The sequence below is a fragment of the Nannobrachium achirus genome (assembly GCF_963921795.1).
Source record: "Nannobrachium achirus genome assembly, chromosome: 9".
Classification (NCBI taxonomy): Eukaryota; Metazoa; Chordata; class Actinopteri; order Myctophiformes; family Myctophidae; genus Nannobrachium; species Nannobrachium achirus.
In genome coordinates, this window is record NC_137818.1 from 66,239,850 (window position 1) to 66,263,162 (window position 23,313).

At 41.6% G+C, this 23,313-nt stretch overlaps 2 protein-coding genes across 2 annotated transcripts in view; one reads left to right on the forward strand and one right to left on the reverse strand.

Annotated features, from left to right (window-relative positions):
- The window catches only part of LOC308291078 (trypsin-like), a gene marked incomplete at both ends in the record, with an annotated part of 39,495 nt that extends 37,728 nt beyond the window's left edge, over positions 1-1,767 (reverse strand). Inside the window, 2 exons of the mRNA XM_080732992.1 lie at positions 912-1,044; positions 1,750-1,767. Coding sequence (XP_080589118.1) covers positions 912-1,044; positions 1,750-1,767 — 151 coding nt within the window. The remainder of the gene's footprint in view (positions 1-911; positions 1,045-1,749) is intronic.
- A 6,010-nt stretch (positions 1,768-7,777) lies between these two features.
- Positions 7,778-22,259, forward strand: LOC308291117 (uncharacterized protein). Its single transcript, XM_080733053.1, has 10 exons — positions 7,778-8,056; positions 8,143-8,321; positions 8,470-8,577; positions 8,915-9,185; positions 9,333-9,425; positions 10,156-10,317; positions 10,469-10,615; positions 15,671-15,963; positions 19,250-19,426; positions 20,781-22,259. The coding sequence occupies exons 1-8, from the start codon at positions 7,838-7,840 to the stop codon at positions 15,785-15,787; spliced, it is 1,296 nt and encodes a 431-aa protein (XP_080589179.1). The 5' UTR covers positions 7,778-7,837; the 3' UTR covers positions 15,788-15,963; positions 19,250-19,426; positions 20,781-22,259.
- Positions 22,260-23,313: the final 1,054 nt, after the last annotated feature.

Here is a 23,313-nt window from a genome sequence, read left to right on the forward strand (position 1 = left end):
GCCTTCTGGAGGTCCAGCATGACCATGCCGCAATATTTGCCATCGTGAATTTCACGTTTGATGTAATCATTCAAATAGATGAGGCATGTATCTGTGGAATGGGACTCTCTGAAGCCAGACTGGAACTCGTAGATCAGTTTATTCTCTTCAAGATATTTAGCCACCTGTTCATAGACAATTTTTTCCATTACCTTAGAGATGGAACTAAGGATTGAGATTGGTCTGTAGTTGCCAGGGTCAAGTTTACTGCCTTTTTTGTGCAGGGGGGTTACCTTAGCTAATTTGAAGTCCTGGGGGACATAACCCTGCTTGATAACCGTTCGATTTACCGTTCGATTTACCGTTCGAAATAATGATTTGTTGGCTTTAAGTCCAGCTATTTCTGCTATAGTTTCCCCTTCTAAATTGACATAAGCACCCGTGGGATGCTGAGAAATCAGCTGAGTGCGCATGCGTGGGCGGGCTGTGAATTCGGTCTATACAAACCCCAAAATCAATCCGCCAGTTCTAGGCAACACAGAAGAGGGGGAACTTTTTTTTTAACTCCTCTAAGGTATATTAAAGGAGTAGTTCACCCCCAAAATGACTTTTTTTCTATTGATTACTCTTGCCATGGAAAGTGGAGTTCAATAATATTTTTAGTTTTTTGTCACATTCCTAAGACAAAAATTTGATTCGGGTAAATGTACCCCCATTGATTCCGGATGGGGAACGAATGGGGGTAAATTTATTGTTATTATTATTATTATTTTTGTCTTAGGAATGTGACAAAAAACTAAAAATATTATTGAACACTAGTCTCCAAGGCATGAGTAATCAATAGAAAAAAAGTCATTTTGGGAGTGAACTACTCCTTTAATGACCTTTAATGCAACCTCCACACAGGTGGTGATGTGCATGCAGTGACTGACCGTCAAAGCTCCCATGCAGCTGGGCGTGCTCCAGCAGCCGTGCGTGGGTGTCCAGGGAGGGCCTGAACACAAACACCCCGGAGTTGAAGCAGTCGGGCCGCCGCAGACAGCTCCTCTCGCTCAAACAGCTTGTCTACGTTACACAGAGCCTGGGAGAGAGAGAGGGGGGGAGGGAGCGAGAGGGAGAGAGAGAGAGAGAGAGGGGGGGGAGGGGGGGAGGGGGGGCAGGTCAACCCATTAAGACAGGGGTCTTCAACGTTTCCAGGCCAAGGACCCCTTAATTGAGAGAGAGATGAAGCAGCAGGGACCCCCCCAAACCTGTTCATAGATTCCATATTGTTTCATTGTTTGACAGCACAATCATCAGTGTATTTTGGATTCATGACAATTTGTGTTTTCAGATATTTAACCACTTGAACCGTCAATAAACTTGACCTTCCATTCTGTACTTGGTCTGCTCTTTTTTCCCCTCTACACCAAACCACTTTGCCGGAAATATACTGCGTGGTTGAGAGGCGTTGTGAGCATGTAGATCTACTATTTTCACAATCTCTGCCTCTACAATTTAGCCAATGTTTATTTTGTAATAACATAAAATGAAAGGTATTAAAAAGTCCTTAAATTGTCACTTTAGAAATGTGCAGATACCCTATACAATGTCATGTTGGTTTGTTTACTGTTGAGTGAGAAATCAATGTTGCACATTAAGTTAATAATCTGGGGACCCCCAAAAAATAATTTGGGGTGAGCCCCTGGGGGTCCCGACCCACAGGTTGAGAACCAGTGCTATAGTGAACATTGAACAGGATCCTGGGTTCAGCGCCACTCAGCTCATGACCTCACGACCTTCAAACATGCTGCCGTCTGAGCAGATTGTTCTGTTTGCTCTGGGTTGTGTGTGTGTGTGTGTGTGTGATTGTGTGCATGCTTGTGTGCGTGCGTGTGTGCGTGCGTATGTCTGTGATGGCCGCTCATGTGCTAACATGTGAACGTATGTACAGAAGCTCTGACCTCTTAAAGGAGTCATCCAGACCAAAACACATATAGGGTTAAATCTGTCTTTTATCATACCCCTTCATACCTGCTTTATTCCATTTTTTTCATAGCTGCCCCTGTTGCTAGATTTCGGCTGCCCCTGTTGCTAGATTTCGCAGGCCCTCTCATAACTAACAGAGTAGATAGACTTTATACTAGTGCGGTTATTTCTTCAGCTTCAAAGTTAGTATTTTTTTATTGGATTGTGTTTACACAACGTCCTGAGACAAACCAAACCGCTGTTTTGACCTCACAGGCACCCTTACTTGTCAAACCGACCCCTCCCTCCAGAGCAGAAGCCGTTTGACAAGTAAGGGTGCCTGTGAGGTCAAAACAGCGGTTTGGTTGGTCTCAGGACGTTGTGTAAACACAATCCAATAAGAAAATACTAACTTTGAAGCTGAAGAAATAACCGCACTAGTATAAAGTCTATCTACTCTGTTAGTTATGAGAGGGCCCGCAAAATCTAGCAACAGGGGCAGCCGAAATCTAGTAACAGGGGCAGCTATGAAAAAAATCGACTAAAGCAGGTATATAGGGGTATGATAAAAGACAGATTTAACCCTATATGTGTTTTGGTCTGGATGACTCCTTTAAAGAGGTCCGTCTGTCGCAACGTGTGACACACGGAACCGTCTCTGTCTGCTGGAAACCTCATATATGTCAAAAAAAGGACCTTCATTTACAGGGGAGTCATGGAGTTAAGACGTTTCGGCCCCACATCAACGTCGGCCAAAGTGGACCATGGACGGTAGACTTGAAAACATAATTGCAACCTAGGGAGAAGTTATCAAAACCTACGCCTCATGTCACGTTCCATATGGGAATGCCCTAATACGGACATATTGTGTCTCATGTGCTCTGTCCCTTTTCATGCCCATAATATATGAAGATCCCAGATGTCTTCAAAATTAAGCCCATATCTGGTATTATTGGTTTATTCTGTTTAGGTCTGAGAGTACCTTTGAGTTTCTTTGTGAGATCTATAGAGCAGCGGTTCTCAAAGTGGGGTAGGCGGACTGACTCCCAGGGGTCCTTGAGGGGGTTCCGAGGGGTCCTCAGCATAATTAGTCGATATGACATACCATCAATCAGTTTAACCACTGTAACCATATCATGCATCAGCCACTCGAAAGCAGCTGGTTTACAGACTCACCTCGCAGTCAGCTATTTGAAAATAGCTGATATACACGCTCACTGCGTGCCACTTTGCGCCGTGCCGCAAGCTTGTACATGTCTGCTATTTTACAACATGTTCAGATGGGTGGTCGCTGCGACGCGTTGTGAGCTTGGAGGTCGGCTATTTTCTGTACTTGATACCACACTAAACTAAGCATAAAAAGGCAATACTGGAGATGCGGCCTACAGCATGGATTTCAACATAAGATGCTGCGTTCAAGTCCAGGAGAGTTTGGACAAGGCAATTCTCTTGAATCCTGCTTTCAGGTATGGCATTCTGGCATTCTTTCACCATAGTGAGAACAGCATTCATGGTCTGGAGAGGGCACTTTTTTTCTCCAGTATTGACTTGATTATGCTTAGTTCGGTGTGGTATCAAGCATCTAAAATAGCTGTTACGAATGGCTCAATTCGTAACAAAGAGGAAGCTCACACAAACCAGAACATTTTCAATTATTTTATTAGCTAACCCTTAATAAATAAACTTAACAACAAAATCATAGAACATTATGGAAGTCAGTAGTATCAGTGATGTATGCAAGTTTGTGGATGTGTGTAACATGTTGCATGGGTGTTCAAATCATACTTAAACTGAAACACAAGAGAAAAAGGGTTAGTGTGCTCCCATGCTGGAGCCCGGTGAGAGAGTGTGAGAATGGCCCAGTAGCCTCTTATATAGAGGCAGCACCAGGTGGGCCAGATCCTCACTGATGGCACATTCCGCCCTCCAATCATCTCTGCAATACAGGCACCAGGTTAGAAATCATGACAACCATCTGGGTTACCCTGACAACCCCAGGGTTGTCACGACCTCCAAGCTCACAACGCGCCAAACTGCGACGCCTTATGAGCTTGGAGGTCTGCTATTTTTGATGTTTTCACCAAAAGGCCCTTTTAGAAATTTTAGCCCCTGCCTCTCTAACATTCTCTGCACGTCCCTATCTTGTCTGTTAACAATCTTGTGGTGTGACTCACCAGTGTGTCTGCGTCATAGAGTTATAATAAGAATAGAGAGGACACCAGATATCCCCGCCCGTCCACTTGCATTGAGTTGCTCACCCAGCGCATGAGGCGTTTTCACCCCTCCTTCCGCGTAGTAAAACCGCGACGTAGTGGGGCCACTGTGGCGCATTTTTCGTCATAGTTTGTGTTCATGGACGCGCTGGGGCTCAAATTCATGAACAAGCTCTTCCGGTATGAACGCGCGTCAATACAAAGAAGCCTATGCGCGTTCATGTGGTTAGTAGACCCAACTGCAGTACCTCAAAACGGCCACCATGTCCATTTGGTTTCAGGGCGCCCCCAGGGTTCTGGGGGCTTGGTCTGCGTCCAGGAACACACACCTCCTGTACTGCAGCAGGATCCAGCAGGCCAGCTTGGTGAAGGTGACGCCCAGCTCAGGACGTCCCAGGGAGGACAGGCAGGGGCGTCACAAGGGGTAGGAAAGTGGGACTGATTAACCAGGGCCCAAGGTGGAGTGGACCCTGGTAACTTTGGCTATTGAAAAATAGCAGATATACAAGCTCACAGCGCGGCACCGAGTGCCGCGCTGCGAGCTTGTAGATCTGCTATTTTTGAAAAGTCGTGAAAATGTGTGCAAATCTTTGAATATGTATTTTTGAAGCGTACATTTGTAACTCAAATTTTGCTTCCGGGGGGGGGGGGGGTCCCTGGAACTAAATATTTTGAGATGGGGGTCCGTGGTCCTTCACATGAAAAAGTTTGAGCATCACTGACATGGAAACATGGGTTTCTTGCACACTTTTTCACAATTTTTTCAAAAATAGCAGATCTACAAGCTTGCAGCGAGGCACTCGGTGCCGCGCTGTGAGCTTGTATATCTGCTATTTTTCAATAGTTAACATTCATGGGGGGCCCCGCAGTGAATCCTTGTACCCAGGGCCCAGAATTTGGTGTGACGCCCCTGTGGACAGGCGCTGGGGGTCCCTGCTGTCCAGCTGCTACCACCTGGAGCACCTCGTCAAACACCTGCTGCAGAGCAGCTCTGGAGGGGCAGAAACATCAAAGAGATTACATACAGTACAAACATGCAGGCACGTGCACACATAGGGAACCTTCCTACCGGCAAAGAACCGTTAGTCCAGTCAATCTGAGGTTTGACCCAAAATAAATTGCAATGGTAATGGTTCAAGGATGTTTATGATCCTTAGAGTCATCCAAAAAACATGTTCATCAAGGTAAATTCAGTTGGTTCAAGTTTGGGTCCCTTCACTTACTATATAGGAAAAAAGACTCCCCAAAAAAACGTCTTTAAGTAGCATGTGAGGGGTCGATCTAGGGGGTTTTTATGATTCTGAATCCATTGCTAGCATTTGTTTTCCTCTGGCAAAAAATGGACCCCACAAAGTGTGAAAAGTGAAAACCCCCTAGTTAGACCCCTCACATGCTACTTAAAGAAGATTTTTTGGGGGGTATTCTTTCCTGTATAGTAAGTGAAGGGACCCAAACTTGAATCCCCTGAATTGACCTTGATCCACTAAGAATATTTTGGAAGATTTTTAACATGTGTTTTGGATGACCCTAAGGATCATACAAAACCCTGAATGATTACTATTGCAATTTCTTTTGGGTCAGGCCCCTTTTTAGCTTAGATTGACTGGCCTATTTGGGGTTCTTTCTCCCACCTATGCGGTTTGCGGCTCACAAGAACGAACCAAGGTTCCAAGAAAGTTGAACGGCACTGGTTCTTGAACCAAGGTTCTTTTGGTGGAAAAGGCCCCTGAAAACATCAAAGGGGGCTTGAGCCCCTGCCCTTTTATCCATCTGTAATAATAAGTGCCCTCTCTCCAGACCATGAATGCAGTTTTTACTATGGTGAAAGAAATGCAAATGCCCCCTCTTTCCATGCCATACCTGAAGGCAGCATTCAAGAGAATTGCCTTGTCTAAACTCTCCTGAACTTGAATACAGCATCTTATGTAAGAATGTATTATATTTAATCAGTTAGGGCCAGGCCTTAATTTTCTGGCCCACTAAGAACTATAGCCAGGAGGCCGACCGAAGAGTTTATTGGACGAGTGGATCGGTGTCCTGGGTTTTTTAGCGAGGGTTCTGTCAGCATCCCTGTGTGTGTGTGTGTGTGTGTGTGTGTGTGTGTGTGTGTGTGTGTGTGTGTGTGTGTGTGTGTGTGTGTGTGTGTGTGTGTGTGTGTGTGTGTGTGTGTGTGTGTCTCTCTCTCTCTCTCTCACCGTGAGCCCGTGGAGACCTCCTGTGTGACCTAGCCATAAATTATAACTTCCAGGAGAGGGCGCTAATATGCGGAGGTTATGTCTCTCCTGGAGTTATAAACAAGAGTCATATGGCTCTCGCTGGTTGAGCCCCAAAGTCCATACTACGCTCAAAACATGTAAAAAACAATAAGTTGCTCACCGAGTCGTCGAAACAGCTTTATATCTACCTGACGGCACACTCGTTGGCATGTGTTAGTCCATATGTTTCATAAAAATACATGTTTACTCCTGCTCGGCTCGGATCTCCCCATCTCGCGTCTCATTCTGCCGGAAGTTGTGGTGTTGTTTCTTCGTTTCCTCAAATGAGCGCAACTGCGCAACAGCGCCCCCATGGCGGTCGGGGATCATATTGCGCATTGAACACATGCAGATACAGTCACTCCTCCAGTACTTTTCCAGTGTTTGTTTTTAGATGCAAATGACCCATGACACCAAGCGTTGAAGTGATGCGCCCTGGGAAAAAAAGTAACTTCTTTGTTTACTGTGAGGAGACTCAGGAGAGAGGAGTGAGCAAAAAACGGAAAACAAATTACAAAAGATAAGAACTTCATCCATTCATTTCATAATTGTCATATTGTGTGCTAGTGTAGCTATTCTTACTTTTATTGTCATTTATCTTTTTCAATCTGTTTTAACTGTAGTTTTTCTGATAAATGAGGGGAAAAATACAAAAAACTCCACTGTCTACTTGTAGGTTGTTTGTTTTTTCACTTTCCCTTTGGTCTCTAATAGTTGTTTATTATAGTAGCCTAATCTTTAGGTTATTATTGTTATAGCTAAAGACGTTTATTTTTTTTAAATGGCTGTCATTTCAGTTAGTGCATCTAAGTAGACTATTTATTGTTTCCCCCTCCTTGTGTTTTTTTTCTTTTTTTTTATTATTCATTGTTCTGTTTCTCATCTGGCTAAATAACATGGTCTTATTTTTCTGTTTCTTTCAATTTAGTTTTCTTTATAACGTACATATTTGTATTGTTAGTTGTTATTGCTATTTTTGAATTTTATTGTGTTTTTTTCATTTTATTTTTATGTAAGAAAGTGAAAGGTTTGCTTTTGGCTTATATTATTTGATATTGTTTGTAAACACACACAATGTCTGAGCTTTGTCTTGGCTGCAATATAGGCTTTGTTAAGGGCCCTAAAGGCTACAATAGAATCAAAGTTTTGAATGTAGCGAGCCCTCGCACTACCAAATGTGTTTTTGCTCGCTCCCCTCAAAAAAATTCATTTATCTGTAATCAATGTGTAACTTATTTAAACGAAAGAACTGTAAAGAAAGTGAAGAATAAAAAGCGAAAAACACTTCCCTCTCAAACAAAAACCCCTGAATCAACAAAGCGCACACAATCGATGCGTACACCATCTCCAAATAAAACATCACCCAATCCAAAGAAGCCAGCCCAATCTGTGTCATCTCCAACATCACCAATCCCCTCTACATCAACACATTCACCAACTAAGATGAACACTCCAAAGACACCATGCTCAACACATTCCAGAGAGAGCACACCAAAGATTTCCAGAAGAAGAAAACCACTGAGAAGCTTTGGAAAAGGACCATTGGCTCAAGCCAAATATTATTTGGCCAATTATGCGTACTTTAAAGCTTTCCAGCAGTTTTTAAAATCTCCTGCCAAGAACCATCTTCTGAAAGCCTGCACACAAGCCATCAACAAAGAGGTAAGAGGTCTTTTTACATCTGGTGTTATACTTGTTTAATGTTACATTTGTACTAGTTGATTTTTTATTTAATTCATTTTATGCAGAGAAAGACACTGTCTGAGGATGTGGATGGGCCACTGAAAAAGACACCTGACCTCAGGGAAATGGCCTCATTTTCATGGGATGGTGTGCTGGACTGGGCAAGTTGCAAGGCACCAGTCCTGATGGCATGTTTGAAGGCCATATTGCCACCGTTGTTAATTGGACGTGGACAGCATGTGAAGTACGATACATTTTGCTTGTATTTAATACTTGGGATATGGTGTTTTATTCTACTAGGTTCTATTGGAATGGATTCTGTATTGTTTTCTTTTTCGTAATATACATAATAATAGACTGTATATCCACCTTGCCCCTCTTTTCTTTGGCAGAAAAAGAGTTAGAGGCAAGAAAACACTTCCAAAATATGTTGGAAGAAAATCCTGGAAGAAAGCCCTAGCAAAAACAGCACTGATCCGAGAGCAAAAGCTCGCCGCCAGGTAAGACTTTTGAAAAAATAAGCAAAAATCAGAGTGCTGAGGTCTGATCTTTTCTTATTTTCACCTTATTGGTCTGTTTTTTTACGTACATACTGAATGTCAAAAGGCAGTGCTGTTGGGGGTGGTGAGTAGTGTTAACCAAAAAATTAACAACAGTTTAAGGGACATGTAAAATAAAAACAAAAATATTATACATTGCAGGAACAAAGTATTGTGAATGGATTACACATCGGCACTCCAAAACATTGCTATTCAGAAGATTGACTTCCATTATTCTGTTACAACTATGCTATACTTTACAATAAATGTTATCTATTGTGTATGTATATTATTTCAGGACTCTGAGGATAAACAGTCAGCGAGACAGAAAGGTCAAACAGAGGATGGGAATGGTGCTGGCCATGTCAATGTTCACATCAAATATGAGAACAAATTTCATTCAGAAATGTGTGGGAGTAGCACTCTGGAAGCAAGGCTGCAGGCAAAAGGTCATCAAAACGATGAACCACATGGGTGTGTCCCTTGGAGTCGGCAGCACCAGAATGACAATTGATACGATGCGGTTAGGCCACGATGTAAAAATCAAAGAATGGAAGGAAAAAGCAGAGGTACAAATGATGCTCTTCATATACTGTCACTATGACAAACATAATGCGCTATTCCATTAATAACATTGTACAATTAGATTATTCATGTATATTTAAAAATTATAAGTTGCGTTACATGTACAGGTATGTCTGTCATTGTCTCTGTAGCAAAGAAAAACTCCAATAAGTGGCATTCCTGAGCCTGCAGCTGAGCCTGAGCCTGCAGCCTGTTCCTACTCTGTGACATGGGACAATGTTCAGGTAAGTTGAAAATGCACAAACTATGATTTACTGCAAACATTTGTAAAACTATATAAAATGTATGTAACAGAACAATTGGACTTTGAATAATGTTTAGTTAATGTTAAATGTTAACAATTCTCAGAATGGTCATTAAAAATGATGTTTGATGGAGAGCTACAAAATCATCATTCTACCACACAAAGATCCAATCATGTACCTCAAACCCTAGGAAACTGTTTAGCACATTCTCAACCCTCCTTAAACTTGATTATATTGTGCTTTTCTCTAGATAGATATCCATTTACATTGTTATATTGCTGTTAATGTACTGACCTATTATCTTGTTTATTATTGTGATGTTGTATCTGCTTATTGTAAGTCGCTTTGGATTAAAAGCGTCTGCTAAATGCCTAAACTGTAAACTGTACTAACCTGTATCATGTTTTGGTAGAACTGCTATACAGGGCTTGTTGACTTATTGAATGACTTACTTACTCCTATACTGACAGGATCACTCTAGCTATGGTCAGCTAGAGGTGTAATAAGCACTAATGTAAACACATACAGTATGTTGGAAGGCCATTAGCAGGAAGATGTCATCCTACTTTCAGCTCCTCAAACTCTATCCGGAACAATGTTTTTTTTTTTTGTAGAGTTCATATAGAGCATTGAACATGAACATGAACAAGTCAGCTAATTCATTCATTCAATTCAATATGATAAAGATACTATCTTCTTTGGTCCAAAGATGTCGGTGCATGGAAAACACCAAAGCAAGGACCATGCTGATAGGTTCCTGTCGTATGGCCTGGCATTCGCACAACAGAACAAGGTGGACTTTAGCGACCTTCAAGGCCCAGAATGCCGGGCCATTGAGGTCCAACCAAGAACAATTCTGCCTACACCGCAGGTGAAAAAAAAACAAGTATATATATATATACATATATATGTGTGTGTGTGTGTGTGTGTGTGTGTGTGTGTGTGTGTGTGTGTGTGTGTGTGTGTGTGTGTGTGTGTGTTTATCTATAAATAATGTAAATACAACATTCTCTATGTTTTAGGATATTCAAAAAGTGCGAGAAAGAATGGTAATCATGGTCACGAGAATTTTGGCGGATAACCTGCCTCCACTATCAAAAGTCCAAAAGAAGGTGGAACAACACATCCCACACAAGTACAGCAAAGAAATGAACACCAAAAGCAACCTTGTAAGATATATTTTTCTGTAAACTTTGTTTTAAATAAGATGCAAGTATAATTGTAAGCTTAAATAAGTAGTACACCCCCTAAAACTGAATTTAGTCAATTTGCCCCCTTTGATTCCGGATGGGGACCCAAATTATTGTCTTAGGAAAGGAACAAAAACTAAAAAATGTTATTAAGTCTCCATAGCAAGAGTAATCAATAGAAAAAAAGTTCATTTGGGGGTGAACTATTTGTTTAATCAACCTACTGAGTTGAGTTGGCTCACACAGCTTAGGTGTATGCCGCCACCTAGTGTAAAACAGTATGTAGTACATGAGTCTCTGCTGCACTTGGAAGAATAGTATCACCTACCCAAGCTAGCTCCAGTTGGGGGCTGCGGATGTCCTTAATGTCTTACTGTCTTACTATCTCTTCTGTTGCGACAGCAGCGACACCCGAAACACCCCAAAAGTTCAGGTTCCAACACTGATGATGATGTGTCCAAGTTTGCATCAGTAGTCTAGTAGATGTATATCAGCTGACAATAGAACGTGTATTTAAGCTGCCACATCCAGATCCATGAAAGGTTTCTTCCCAAATGAGATGAATTAATTTAATTTAGACGTTCACGTTAGTGTTTATTCACACGGTAGTGGAGGGCAGTCTATGGAAGTTTTATTTTTTATTTATTTAATTCATTGAGGAATTTCATATTGAAACAATGTATTTCAATATTGAAATAATGTGCAAAAAAACTTCCATAGCAGTCCGTCCAACCATCCTTAATTCACTAACAGTTACGCACCTCCTCCACCAGGCGGCGACAGACAAACAGTGCCTGGATCCTTTGCTGTTCACGCTTGTAACACGTTGACCCGGGCCGGAAGTGAATGCGTGTTGTTTATGTTCAGCGCAAAATGGTAGAATTGGGATTCCTCGAACACACGTAGACACAGCTTTACACTTTGTTTAAGGATATCTGTTGGAAAGGATCTTGTGTTTTACACGATATCAGTCCTCCTTACGATATTATATTCTTACTAATTATCACTCAGTGCGTCACTTCGAGCTTCAATGACGGCAGTAGGATAAGGGTAGGCACTCAGGTAGAAGGAGAAGAACTCATTGTTCCGCAGGTCCGTTGTTCCGAGTAGGATGACCGTCTGCAGGTTAGCCACTCACCAGTGTTAGTTTTACTGAGGTTAGGGTTAAGGTTAGGTTTAAGTAGTCGGAAATCGGAATACTGTACTGTTTTACTCTGGAAGCTACCATGGAAGGTGGCCCTGGCCTAGATGTCTTCTAGTTCACATCTGATGGTGTAGTAAGGCTCAATCTGAATGTCTATCTGCCTATGTAAGGTTAGTCTATTCAACTGGAGCTGCTGCCTGCCATTGTCTATTATTCCTTTTAATCATAACGACGACAACTTCATTATAATATTATATAATTGTGCTTAAGTAGTAAGCAGTAGCCTAAGTATATTTCAGTTGGTCAAAATTTCTCATAAAGGAGGTAAAACGAGTCAAATGGAGTCTGTACGGCTGCCGATAAAAGAACACATGACGTCGGTGGGAGAGGAGATATTGTTTGTTTTGGAGAAACAGCAGCATGGTGCTGATGTTTGTAGTGTGAAGCTTAATGTCAGAGTGTTTGTGTTGGAGCGCCTTAGTGCTGCTGCAGAGTTTGTGTGCAACCTCTTCCAGAGAGAGATGGAGACACTAGAAACTCTGCTGGAGAAACAAAACAAACTGCTGGATGTCATACTAAAGCCACACATCAAACTACACAGAGCAGGTTGGTTCATGCTTCTTGTCAAACTAACATGTTTACAGGCCACTGCCACAGCAATGAATCACTTTACGATTTATGTCTGTGGCCATACCACTACCATTTCTAAACATACTGTACTACTTATTAACTGAGAACCAATGTCAATAGTATCAACAATATGTCAATTGCTCAGTAATCATGTATTCAAGCTATTCAAAAGGAACAGAATCATTATTTATTTTTGAAAGAAAATTTAAAAAACATGTTTAATTGATTAATCAAGTAACAATTTCATACTCCATGCAGTACCGCTGTTACCTGACTTTCGCCAGATGGTGGCAGCATTGCTTATGCATTGCTTTACCATCTGGGCTCGCTCCAGCACAGTTGATAGCCCCTTACATCGGTTGTGCTGGAACGAGCCCAGATGGTAAAAAGCAGAGCGTTATGCAGGCATACGCAATGCTGCAACCATCTGGCGAAAGTCAGGTTAGTACCGCTGCGGACCCCCTGTTGAAGACCGCTAATGTTTTAATGATCTGCAATCTCACAACCTGTCGTGGTCAGACGTGGTCTATGGATATGCATATAGGTCCTTACAGGCGGTTTTCTTTGTTAAATTACCCTGCGGAACACTACAGCGTTTGTAAATGTTGTCGAGGCTGTTTGTGCTGCAACTTCGGATCAGCTATTATTGTCATCCAATGTCATATCCATTTGAATATTCTGGCCTGGCACTGCAGGGCTCGAAATTTTACTTGGTAGCACCGTTGCTACCACTTTAAAAAAGTAGAAGCACCAGAAAATATTAGGAGCACCCAACTAAATGTAAGGAGCACCGAACCATTTTTTTAAATCAATTAAAAGATATATATTCAAGTGCGGACACAAGAGTGGGCACTAAGCTATGGAAGAGTGGGCACCTCAATGTAAAACTGTCTATTGTGTCCAAAATGTTAAAACAATTTAATATTTGGAAAATGTAAGGTAAAGTACATGATGTGAACATCATGCACGGTATGTCATTATCAGACCTACATTTATGCCCAACATGATTGGATTCTGTTTTTCTAGCAATTATAGAAATAGGCCTTTTTAAATAGCCAGTTTTACATATTAAGGTACCCACTCTTCCTTAGTGCCCACTCAGCTGTCCCTCATCCATCCATCTCTCTGAGACAATTAGGCTACAGTACACATTGATTCTGATTATTTACAACTGCTTCCAAATAAGCATACCAGCCATGTGTTCGATCTCTGCCTAGCCCTAGCCCTAGCTCACACACACACACACACACACACACACACACACACACACACACACACACACACACACACACACACACACACACACACACACACACACAGCGAGCGTCTCTCCTCTGTTCTTTTCTCGCCATTTTCCCATGGGTTTCACATGGACAATGGACCACATTTCCTGCAGTAAGCACTGGTATTAGGGCTGTCAGTCAATTACATTGCATATATTTTATATGTTCTAAATCGACTGTCCTTAATGAGGGTTTTGCTCTATAGGTACTTGGTCTTTTTCTATGTATAAGATGTATTGGTGTATCGCTTAGGATTAAGAACGTCTGCTAAATGCCTAAATTGTAAATTGTTGGGAGATGTATGTTACTTTTGGATGATGAGGCGATGCACACACAGCACTGCCCGAGTGCCCAACGCTAATTAAACATTTACTGTAAGGGACAGTAGGTGGAGAACATGGTGTTAATAGGCTATAAGCTTTTTCCGGTGGCATATTATGTTGAATTAATCTACAATTGTACAACAACACATTTACCTCAGCCTTTGGAGTGATTGTCCCTTGAAAAAACACTATCGTGGAAGCGCTTTAATTACGTTGCAAGTACGTCCCGCAAACCCGTCCTGTGTGCCGAGGGCTATTAAGGGGAGGAGACGGGGGCTATGAACGAAAGCGTGAACCAAACAGTTTAAGGGAGTGAACGAATCCTTCACGAGCCTTGCTAATGATTCGGTTATTATGAACAAATCACTCATGAACGACACATCACTACCTCACGCCAGCAGCACACCCAATTCTCTACTCTCCATTCATACAAAAGTCACAGCATCATTCTCCACCTTATAAGGAACACAGCAATAATAATAATAGCCTCAAATAATGTAAGCACATTCCAACACATAATTAATATGGTCAATTAACCAAATACAAAATATTAATGATATGGCTGGCCGTAACACACTCACTCAATGCATCCAGCAGCATATCATTAGCAGCTGGAATCGGACAACGTTGAGGCTTGCTGTAAAACTCCACCATAAGAATGGTAGCTCAGAGCTGATTCAGAACCTAAAGAAGAGCATGTCACTGACACTACCTATGATGAAGTCTTATGGTTCCGGAAGTCGGCTGCCAACTATGCTTCAAAGGTCCCAGATACTGTATATACCTGCTTGCAGTTGGCCTGGAAAGGCGCATCGGCACTATCCACAGTTTGGGTGATAATTGGGGTCCGGTGGTTTTCACACCTAATGGTCGCCACGACTAATGGTATGATCACTCAGATTGTGAGTCCAACAGGTATCCTGTTCACTGGAGGAGTCACTCCTGGTGCTGGGGCCATGTCCTTAAAACTACTCCAACTGATAAAGATAGGAAACTTTGTCTAGCTGATAAGAGTAGTTTTGTCATTGAACATTATGCAGGCCCCAAGAGGATGACTCCTCCATCTTTAAAATAATTCCCTGATATAGACCTGATGCTACCCACCCCCACTTGATCATTGGAGGAAGGCACCTACATCAAAACTGAAACTTGAGTGAAATCACTTACCTTATCTGTAAAGGGGAAGACCACCCGTTTTCAATATTGAACTATGTCATTAATATACCTTAGAGGAGTTGTGTGGAAAAAAAGTTCCCCCTCTTCTGTGTTGCCTAGAACTGGAGGATTGATTTTGGGGTTTGTATTGTAAAGTACAACTTGATGACATCACACCATTGTACTTTACAATACAAACCCCAAGATTAATCTTCCAGTTCTAGGCAACATAGAAGGGGGGGAACCTTTTTTTCTATTTCCACACAACTACTCCAAGTTATATTAATGACATAGTTCATAGTTTAAGGAATTAAAAAGTAAATAAACTTTACTGCATCAAACGTACTCAAAGAAGTGCGCAAACGTTGGCCAAATTGTGAAATGATATAAGAAATGCGTAAGAGTGTATATGGAATACATGAACTGTACGTACATTCACATCACAGCCATGTTGCGACTAGTGCTGATGCTACCTCTTCTGCCCTGTCTTTGTGTGAAGAGGTTTCCCGAGAACATGAGGAGGAGAGGATCCCCAGTCTGGTCCAGGAGGAACCACAACCTCCACACCATGAGGAACAACATGAGGAAAGGAGTTCCAGGCTGGTCCAGGTGCTGATGTTTGTAGTGTGAAGCTTAATGTCAGAGTGTTTGTGTTGGAGCGCCTTAGTGCTGCTGCAGAGTTTGTGTGCAACCTCTTCCAGAGAGAGATGGAGACACTAGAAACTCTGCTGGAGAAACAAAACAAACTGCTGGACGTCATACTAAAGCCACACATCAAACTACACAGAGCAGGTTGGTTCATGCTTCTTGTCAAACTAACATGTTTACAGGCCACTGCCACAGCAATGAATCACTTTACGATTTATGTCTGTGGCCATACCACTACCATTTCTAAACATACTGTACTACTTATTAACTGAGAACCAATGTCAATAGTATCAACAATATGTCAATTGCTCAGTAATCATGTATTCAAGCTATTCAAAAGGAACAGAATCATTATTTATTTTTGAAAGAAAATTTAAAAAACATGTTTAATTGATTAATCAAGTAACAATTTCATACTCCATGCAGTACCGCTGTTACCTGACTTTCGCCAGATGGTGGCAGCATTGCTTATGCATTGCTTTACCATCTGGGCTCGCTCCAGCACAGTTGATAGCCCCTTACATCGGTTGTGCTGGAACGAGCCCAGATGGTAAAAAGCAGAGCGTTATGCAGGCATACGCAATGCTGCAACCATCTGGCGAAAGTCAGGTTAGTACCGCTGCGGACCCCCTGTTGAAGACCGCTAATGTTTTAATGATCTGCAATCTCACAACCTGTCGTGGTCAGACGTGGTCTATGGATATGCATATAGGTCCTTACAGGCGGTTTTCTTTGTTAAATTACCCTGCGGAACACTACAGCGTTTGTAAATGTTGTCGAGGCTGTTTGTGCTGCAACTTCGGATCAGCTATTATTGTCATCCAATGTCATATCCATTTGAATATTCTGGCCTGGCACTGCAGGGCTCGAAATTTTACTTGGTAGCACCGTTGCTACCACTTTAAAAAAGTAGAAGCACCAGAAAATATTAGGAGCACCCAACTAAATGTAAGGAGCACCGAACCATTTTTTTAAATCAATTAAAAGATATATATTCAAGTGCGGACACAAGAGTGGGCACTAAGCTATGGAAGAGTGGGCACCTCAATGTAAAACTGTCTATTGTGTCCAAAATGTTAAAACAATTTAATATTTGGAAAATGTAAGGTAAAGTACATGATGTGAACATCATGCACGGTATGTCATTATCAGACCTACATTTATGCCCAACATGATTGGATTCTGTTTTTCTAGCAATTATAGAAATAGGCCTTTTTAAATAGCCAGTTTTACATATTAAGGTACCCACTCTTCCTTAGTGCCCACTCAGCTGTCCCTCATCCATCCATCTCTCTGAGACAATTAGGCTACAGTACACATTGATTCTGATTATTTACAACTGCTTCCAAATAAGCATACCAGCCATGTGTTCGATCTCTGCCTAGCCCTAGCCCTAGCTCACACACACACACACACACACACACACACACACACACACACACACACACACACACACACACACACACACACACACACACACACACACACAGCGAGCGTCTCTCCTCTGTTCTTTTCTCGCCATTTTCCCATGGGTTTCACATGGACAATGGACCACATTTCCTGCAGTAAGCACTGGTATTAGGGCTGTCAGTCAATTACATTGCATATATTTTATATGTTCTAAATCGACTGTCCTTAATGAGGGTTTTGCTCTATAGGTACTTGGTCTTTTTCTATGTATAAGATGTATTGGTGTATCGCTTAGGATTAAGAACGTCTGCTAAATGCCTAAATTGTAAATTGTTGGGAGATGTATGTTACTTTTGGATGATGAGGCGATGCACACACAGCACTGCCCGAGTGCCCAACGCTAATTAAACATTTACTGTAAGGGACAGTAGGTGGAGAACATGGTGTTAATAGGCTATAAGCTTTTTCCGGTGGCATATTATGTTGAATTAATCTACAATTGTACAACAACACATTTACCTCAGCCTTTGGAGTGATTGTCCCTTGAAAAAACACTATCGTGGAAGCGCTTTAATTACGTTGCAAGTACGTCCCGCAAACCCGTCCTGTGTGCCGAGGGCTATTAAGGGGAGGAGACGGGGGCTATGAACGAAAGCGTGAACCAAACAGTTTAAGGGAGTGAACGAATCCTTCACGAGCCTTGCTAATGATTCGGTTATTATGAACAAATCACTCATGAACGACACATCACTACCTCACGCCAGCAGCACACCCAATTCTCTACTCTCCATTCATACAAAAGTCACAGCATCATTCTCCACCTTATAAGGAACACAGCAATAATAATAATAGCCTCAAATAATGTAAGCACATTCCAACACATAATTAATATGGTCAATTAACCAAATACAAAATATTAATGATATGGCTGGCCGTAACACACTCACTCAATGCATCCAGCAGCATATCATTAGCAGCTGGAATCGGACAACGTTGAGGCTTGCTGTAAAACTCCACCATAAGAATGGTAGCTCAGAGCTGATTCAGAACCTAAAGAAGAGCATGTCACTGACACTACCTATGATGAAGTCTTATGGTTCCGGAAGTCGGCTGCCAACTATGCTTCAAAGGTCCCAGATACTGTATATACCTGCTTGCAGTTGGCCTGGAAAGGCGCATCGGCACTATCCACAGTTTGGGTGATAATTGGGGTCCGGTGGTTTTCACACCTAATGGTCGCCACGACTAATGGTATGATCACTCAGATTGTGAGTCCAACAGGTATCCTGTTCACTGGAGGAGTCACTCCTGGTGCTGGGGCCATGTCCTTAAAACTACTCCAACTGATAAAGATAGGAAACTTTGTCTAGCTGATAAGAGTAGTTTTGTCATTGAACATTATGCAGGCCCCAAGAGGATGACTCCTCCATCTTTAAAATAATTCCCTGATATAGACCTGATGCTACCCACCCCCACTTGATCATTGGAGGAAGGCACCTACATCAAAACTGAAACTTGAGTGAAATCACTTACCTTATCTGTAAAGGGGAAGACCACCCGTTTTCAATATTGAACTATGTCATTAATATACCTTAGAGGAGTTGTGTGGAAAAAAAGTTCCCCCTCTTCTGTGTTGCCTAGAACTGGAGGATTGATTTTGGGGTTTGTATTGTAAAGTACAACTTGATGACATCACACCATTGTACTTTACAATACAAACCCCAAGATTAATCTTCCAGTTCTAGGCAACATAGAAGGGGGGGAACCTTTTTTTCTATTTCCACACAACTACTCCAAGTTATATTAATGACATAGTTCATAGTTTAAGGAATTAAAAAGTAAATAAACTTTACTGCATCAAACGTACTCAAAGAAGTGCGCAAACGTTGGCCAAATTGTGAAATGATATAAGAAATGCGTAAGAGTGTATATGGAATACATGAACTGTACGTACATTCACATCACAGCCATGTTGCGACTAGTGCTGATGCTACCTCTTCTGCCCTGTCTTTGTGTGAAGAGGTTTCCCGAGAACATGAGGAGGAGAGGATCCCCAGTCTGGTCCAGGAGGAACCACAACCTCCACACCATGAGGAACAACATGAGGAAAGGAGTTCCAGGCTGGTCCAGGTGGCTCCACACATTAAACAGGAACAGGAAGAAGAGGCTGAAGTGTCCAGGTGCAACACTCTCTCAGGTAAAAGAGAATAGACCCACAATTAGCCCATAGTAGTTGCTAGATTAGATTAGCCTGGCGTTGCTCATACTAATTCCTCACTGCGTGTTGGATATTAGTCTGGACTCGGGAGCAGAATTTTCATTTCCAAGGGGTGGTTTAAAAAATGTTAAGTTGACTTGCTCTTAATTGCTCCCTCTGAACTTCAAAGGGCTTGTGAGCTGCTGTAATTGATTGAGCCATACAAGTGTCAATAGCTCGTTAGTCACTGAAAGCATCAAAGACTACAATCTGTTTGATGTCTGTAATAAGAGTGGAGGGGGGAATGTGTTTGAATACACACAGACTCGCCTGATTGGCTGAATGGTTTTGAACCAGGCCACCACCCACCATGTGCCCCAAGCCTACAGCCCTGATTGGCTCGCCCTTTCTGAGGGCTGGTGGAAAAAGATTATTAAATGTGAAGGGCCAGACCACAACACCACCACTACCGCCAGGGGGTGGTGTTGTGCAGTCTGGTTTATTAACCAGGCTAAGGTTAGATGGGTTTACGTTGTAAGGTGTTTATTGTATTTAGTAGTAGTAGTACATTATTATGTACTGTACTTTATGCCTGTACTGACATAAGGTACCCGAAGTACATTTTAATACAGCTATTAACACAGATGTGAGTTAATTAAGACAGTATCCTACTTTACCACTGCGCCATCCACCCAGCCCTCAGGCTGAAACGGTTATTACGTTGACACTAAAGTTCTCATATGTATTAAAAAGAAACGAAAAAAGGAAATGATCAAATATGCTGCTATAACTTCACATTAAAGGCGTAGTTCACCCCCCATTTTTTTTTTTTTGTATTTGTATTTGTCGCATTCCTAAAGATAAATGTGATTATAGTAAATTTACCCTCAAATGCATGGCCCTGGATGGGGAAACCGTCAGGGTAAGTTTACTGTAATCACATTTTTGTCTTAGGAATGTGACAAAAAAAACTCTCCATAGTGTTAGTAATCAATAGGGGAAAAAAAGTAATCTGGGGGTAAACTACTCCTTTAAAGCTTTTACCAAAGGTATTGATACCATAAAACCTGTAGTTCACCTATCTATAAGCTTAAATTTAGTGGAGATAAAAAAGTGCAATATTTGGCATTGTAATGTAATGAACCAAAAGGTCTGATTCTGTTTAATATAGTGCTGTAGATAGATGGAGACTTGTGTTACTGAACAAACAAACACGCTGATAGAAATGATTACTGTCACAATATAGAGCTATTTAACACTTATTTTAACCAAAGAAAATTACTTGCCCTGCCTCGAAAACAACCTTTTAAAGTTGAAACATTTCATGGCTGCTTTCATTTGATCTTTTCTACAGATATCCTGCACCTCCCTTTGTGTAAAGAAGAGGTTTCTCCTGAAGAGGAGAGGAGCCTCAGTCTGGTCCAGGAGGAACCAGAGCCTCCACTCATTAAGGAGGAGCAGGAGGAGAAACTTCAAAAACCAGAAGAGGTTGATAGGCCAATACTGACATTATTAACAGTGAAAAGTGAAGATGATGTTGAACACCGAGACACAGAGCCTGTTGCCAGCACCTCAACCGAACACATGGAAACCAAAGCTTATATCGAGTACTGTGTACCACCACAACCAAGTGAGGACCAGCTGCTCTCTTCACACTGTTCTGAATCTGACATCACCGAAGGCAGTGATGAGTGGGAGACTAATGTAGACCAGTCACCTTTCAAATTGAACTCTCTCAAGAAACCACATGTGGAAGGACAGAGCTTGTCTTTGAGCAACAAGATGTCCCAGGACCTGAAATCACAAAAAGAAACTCAGAATCGCACAGGAAAGAAAGGTTTTAGTTGTACAGTTTGTAGCAAAGGCGGCTTTCATGGCAAAGGTAATCTTACAAGACACATGAAGACCCATACAGGAGAAAAGCCATTTACTTGTACAATTTGTGGACACGGCTTTATTCATATGGCTCATCTAAAAACACACACCAGGACTCATACAGGAGAAAAGCCATTTGCTTGTAAAGTTTGTGGCAAAGGCTTTCGTCACGCACATAGTCTGGAAATACACATGAGGACTCATACAGGGGAAAGGCCCTTTACATGTGAAGTTTGTGGCAAAAGCTTTGGTGACAAAGGTTATTACAAAATACACATGCGGATACATACAGGGGAAAAGCCATTTACTTGTACATTTTGTAGCAAAGGCTTTGTTCACACTAATAACCTAAAAAGACACGTAAAGACTCATACAGGGGAAAAGCCATTTGCTTGTAAAGTGTGTAACAAAGGCTTTGCTCAGACAAATACTCTAAAAAGACACATGAGGACTCATACAGGGGAAAATAACCTCTAGTCATTCCCTGCGAGGCGTTACAAGGGCTGTCACGATTATAAATTGCTGATTAATTGTCACACAAATAATTGTGATCAGACATTCAATTGTGTTTTTGAAATTGAACAATGGAACTTATGAATACAAATGTAACACATTGTACTGGGCAGATATGACAAATAACTTATAGACAATGTATTTACCGTCATATTTAACTAATTTACTGCCACGATTAAAACTGGCGAATTTGCGGGTTGGACGCCACAATTTTCTTACCTTTTAACGTGGTCGCGTGCATGTCCATAGTCCACGATGGTTCATGGATCATGCGCGACACATGTGCACGCCGTTTGCAAAAAACAAAGAAGAAAAAGAAAATGCTTGTGAATCCGAGATCCTATTCTTGAGTTGTGTTTACAAAGTAAGCAAACGGACTACCTCTAGGTTACTCTTGGTAACTAAAGACTTGGGTCCTTGGTAGTTCAGACTTGCAAGTTCGCCTCGGGAGAATGAACTTCTGAGGACAGGAGGACGCAAGTCGGCCATTCTGGGTTTGGAACAGTACTTCCTGCAGCGCACTCGGTGACGTCACCATCTCGGCTCGATTCAGCGCATGTCAACTGTGAACATGTAGAGAGCAGATCTACAAGCTGTCAATGCATCGCGAGGCGACGCATTGACAGCTTGTAGATCTGCTCTTTTTGTTCAACCGTGTAAAATAAGCTTTATGTGCAGTTTGATTTGATGTATTCATTAGATGTATATTTATTATATCCCCATTAACTTACTGTACACTGTGTACCACATCTACTCTCCTGGGGCCTCAAAACAACTTTAAAACTAAACATTTTATACATGCTTTAAATAAATAAAACAACACTGTCTCTTAGTTTTTTATAAATACATTTTATTAAATAGCCTATTGTTGTATTTGTTTTAAAGTGTATAGACATATGCATATGAATCGCCTATCATTATATAGGGCACTGTCTTTACAAACCTGGGTGATCATTATATTATGTAGTGTCGTGCTTACCACGACTGGCCAAAAAAAATATTTAATACCAAGAAGTAATCACTAGCCTCTTTATAATAGCCAGCTATTACATCTCTTCATTAAATGCACCAATTAAAGGTGTATTCAGTGATGATAATGAAAGTGGCCGGGGGTCATCTTGTCCCTTACTGGCCTTACAGCGTGGACATGTTTAGTTTTTTATAGATTTTTTACACCATTATAATCTCGTTTTGATCATTAGATCCAATCACTGAATATCTCCAGCTTCAGGATATGTATGATACTGATTTACTACGAGACTGTGGCATTTTATGAGTTCAGTAGTTTATAATCTAGGTATTTAGCAGACGTTCTTAATTCAGAGCGACTGTGGTTCTCAACACTTTTATTTTGACCATCATAACTAAACATCATAACATAACTGCGGCCATATTCTACCCTGATTGGTCGAGGACTGGCTGTGCCACCTCTGAAAACTGAATCTAGCTATGCTCGTAACACGGGCCATGGTGGAAGTCCTTATATGGTCAGCACACAT

Excerpts from the sequence above, each read along its gene's own strand:
- LOC308291117 (XM_080733053.1), top strand. The coding sequence starts at position 7,838 with ATGAACACTCCAAAGACACCATGCTCAACACATTCCAGAGAGAGCACA. Across the intron at positions 8,322-8,469 it reads GGACGTGGACAGCATGTGAA|AAAAAGAGTTAGAGGCAAGA; the intron begins GTACGATACATT and ends TTTCTTTGGCAG. Across the intron at positions 10,318-10,468 it reads CAATTCTGCCTACACCGCAG|GATATTCAAAAAGTGCGAGA; the intron begins GTGAAAAAAAAA and ends TCTATGTTTTAG.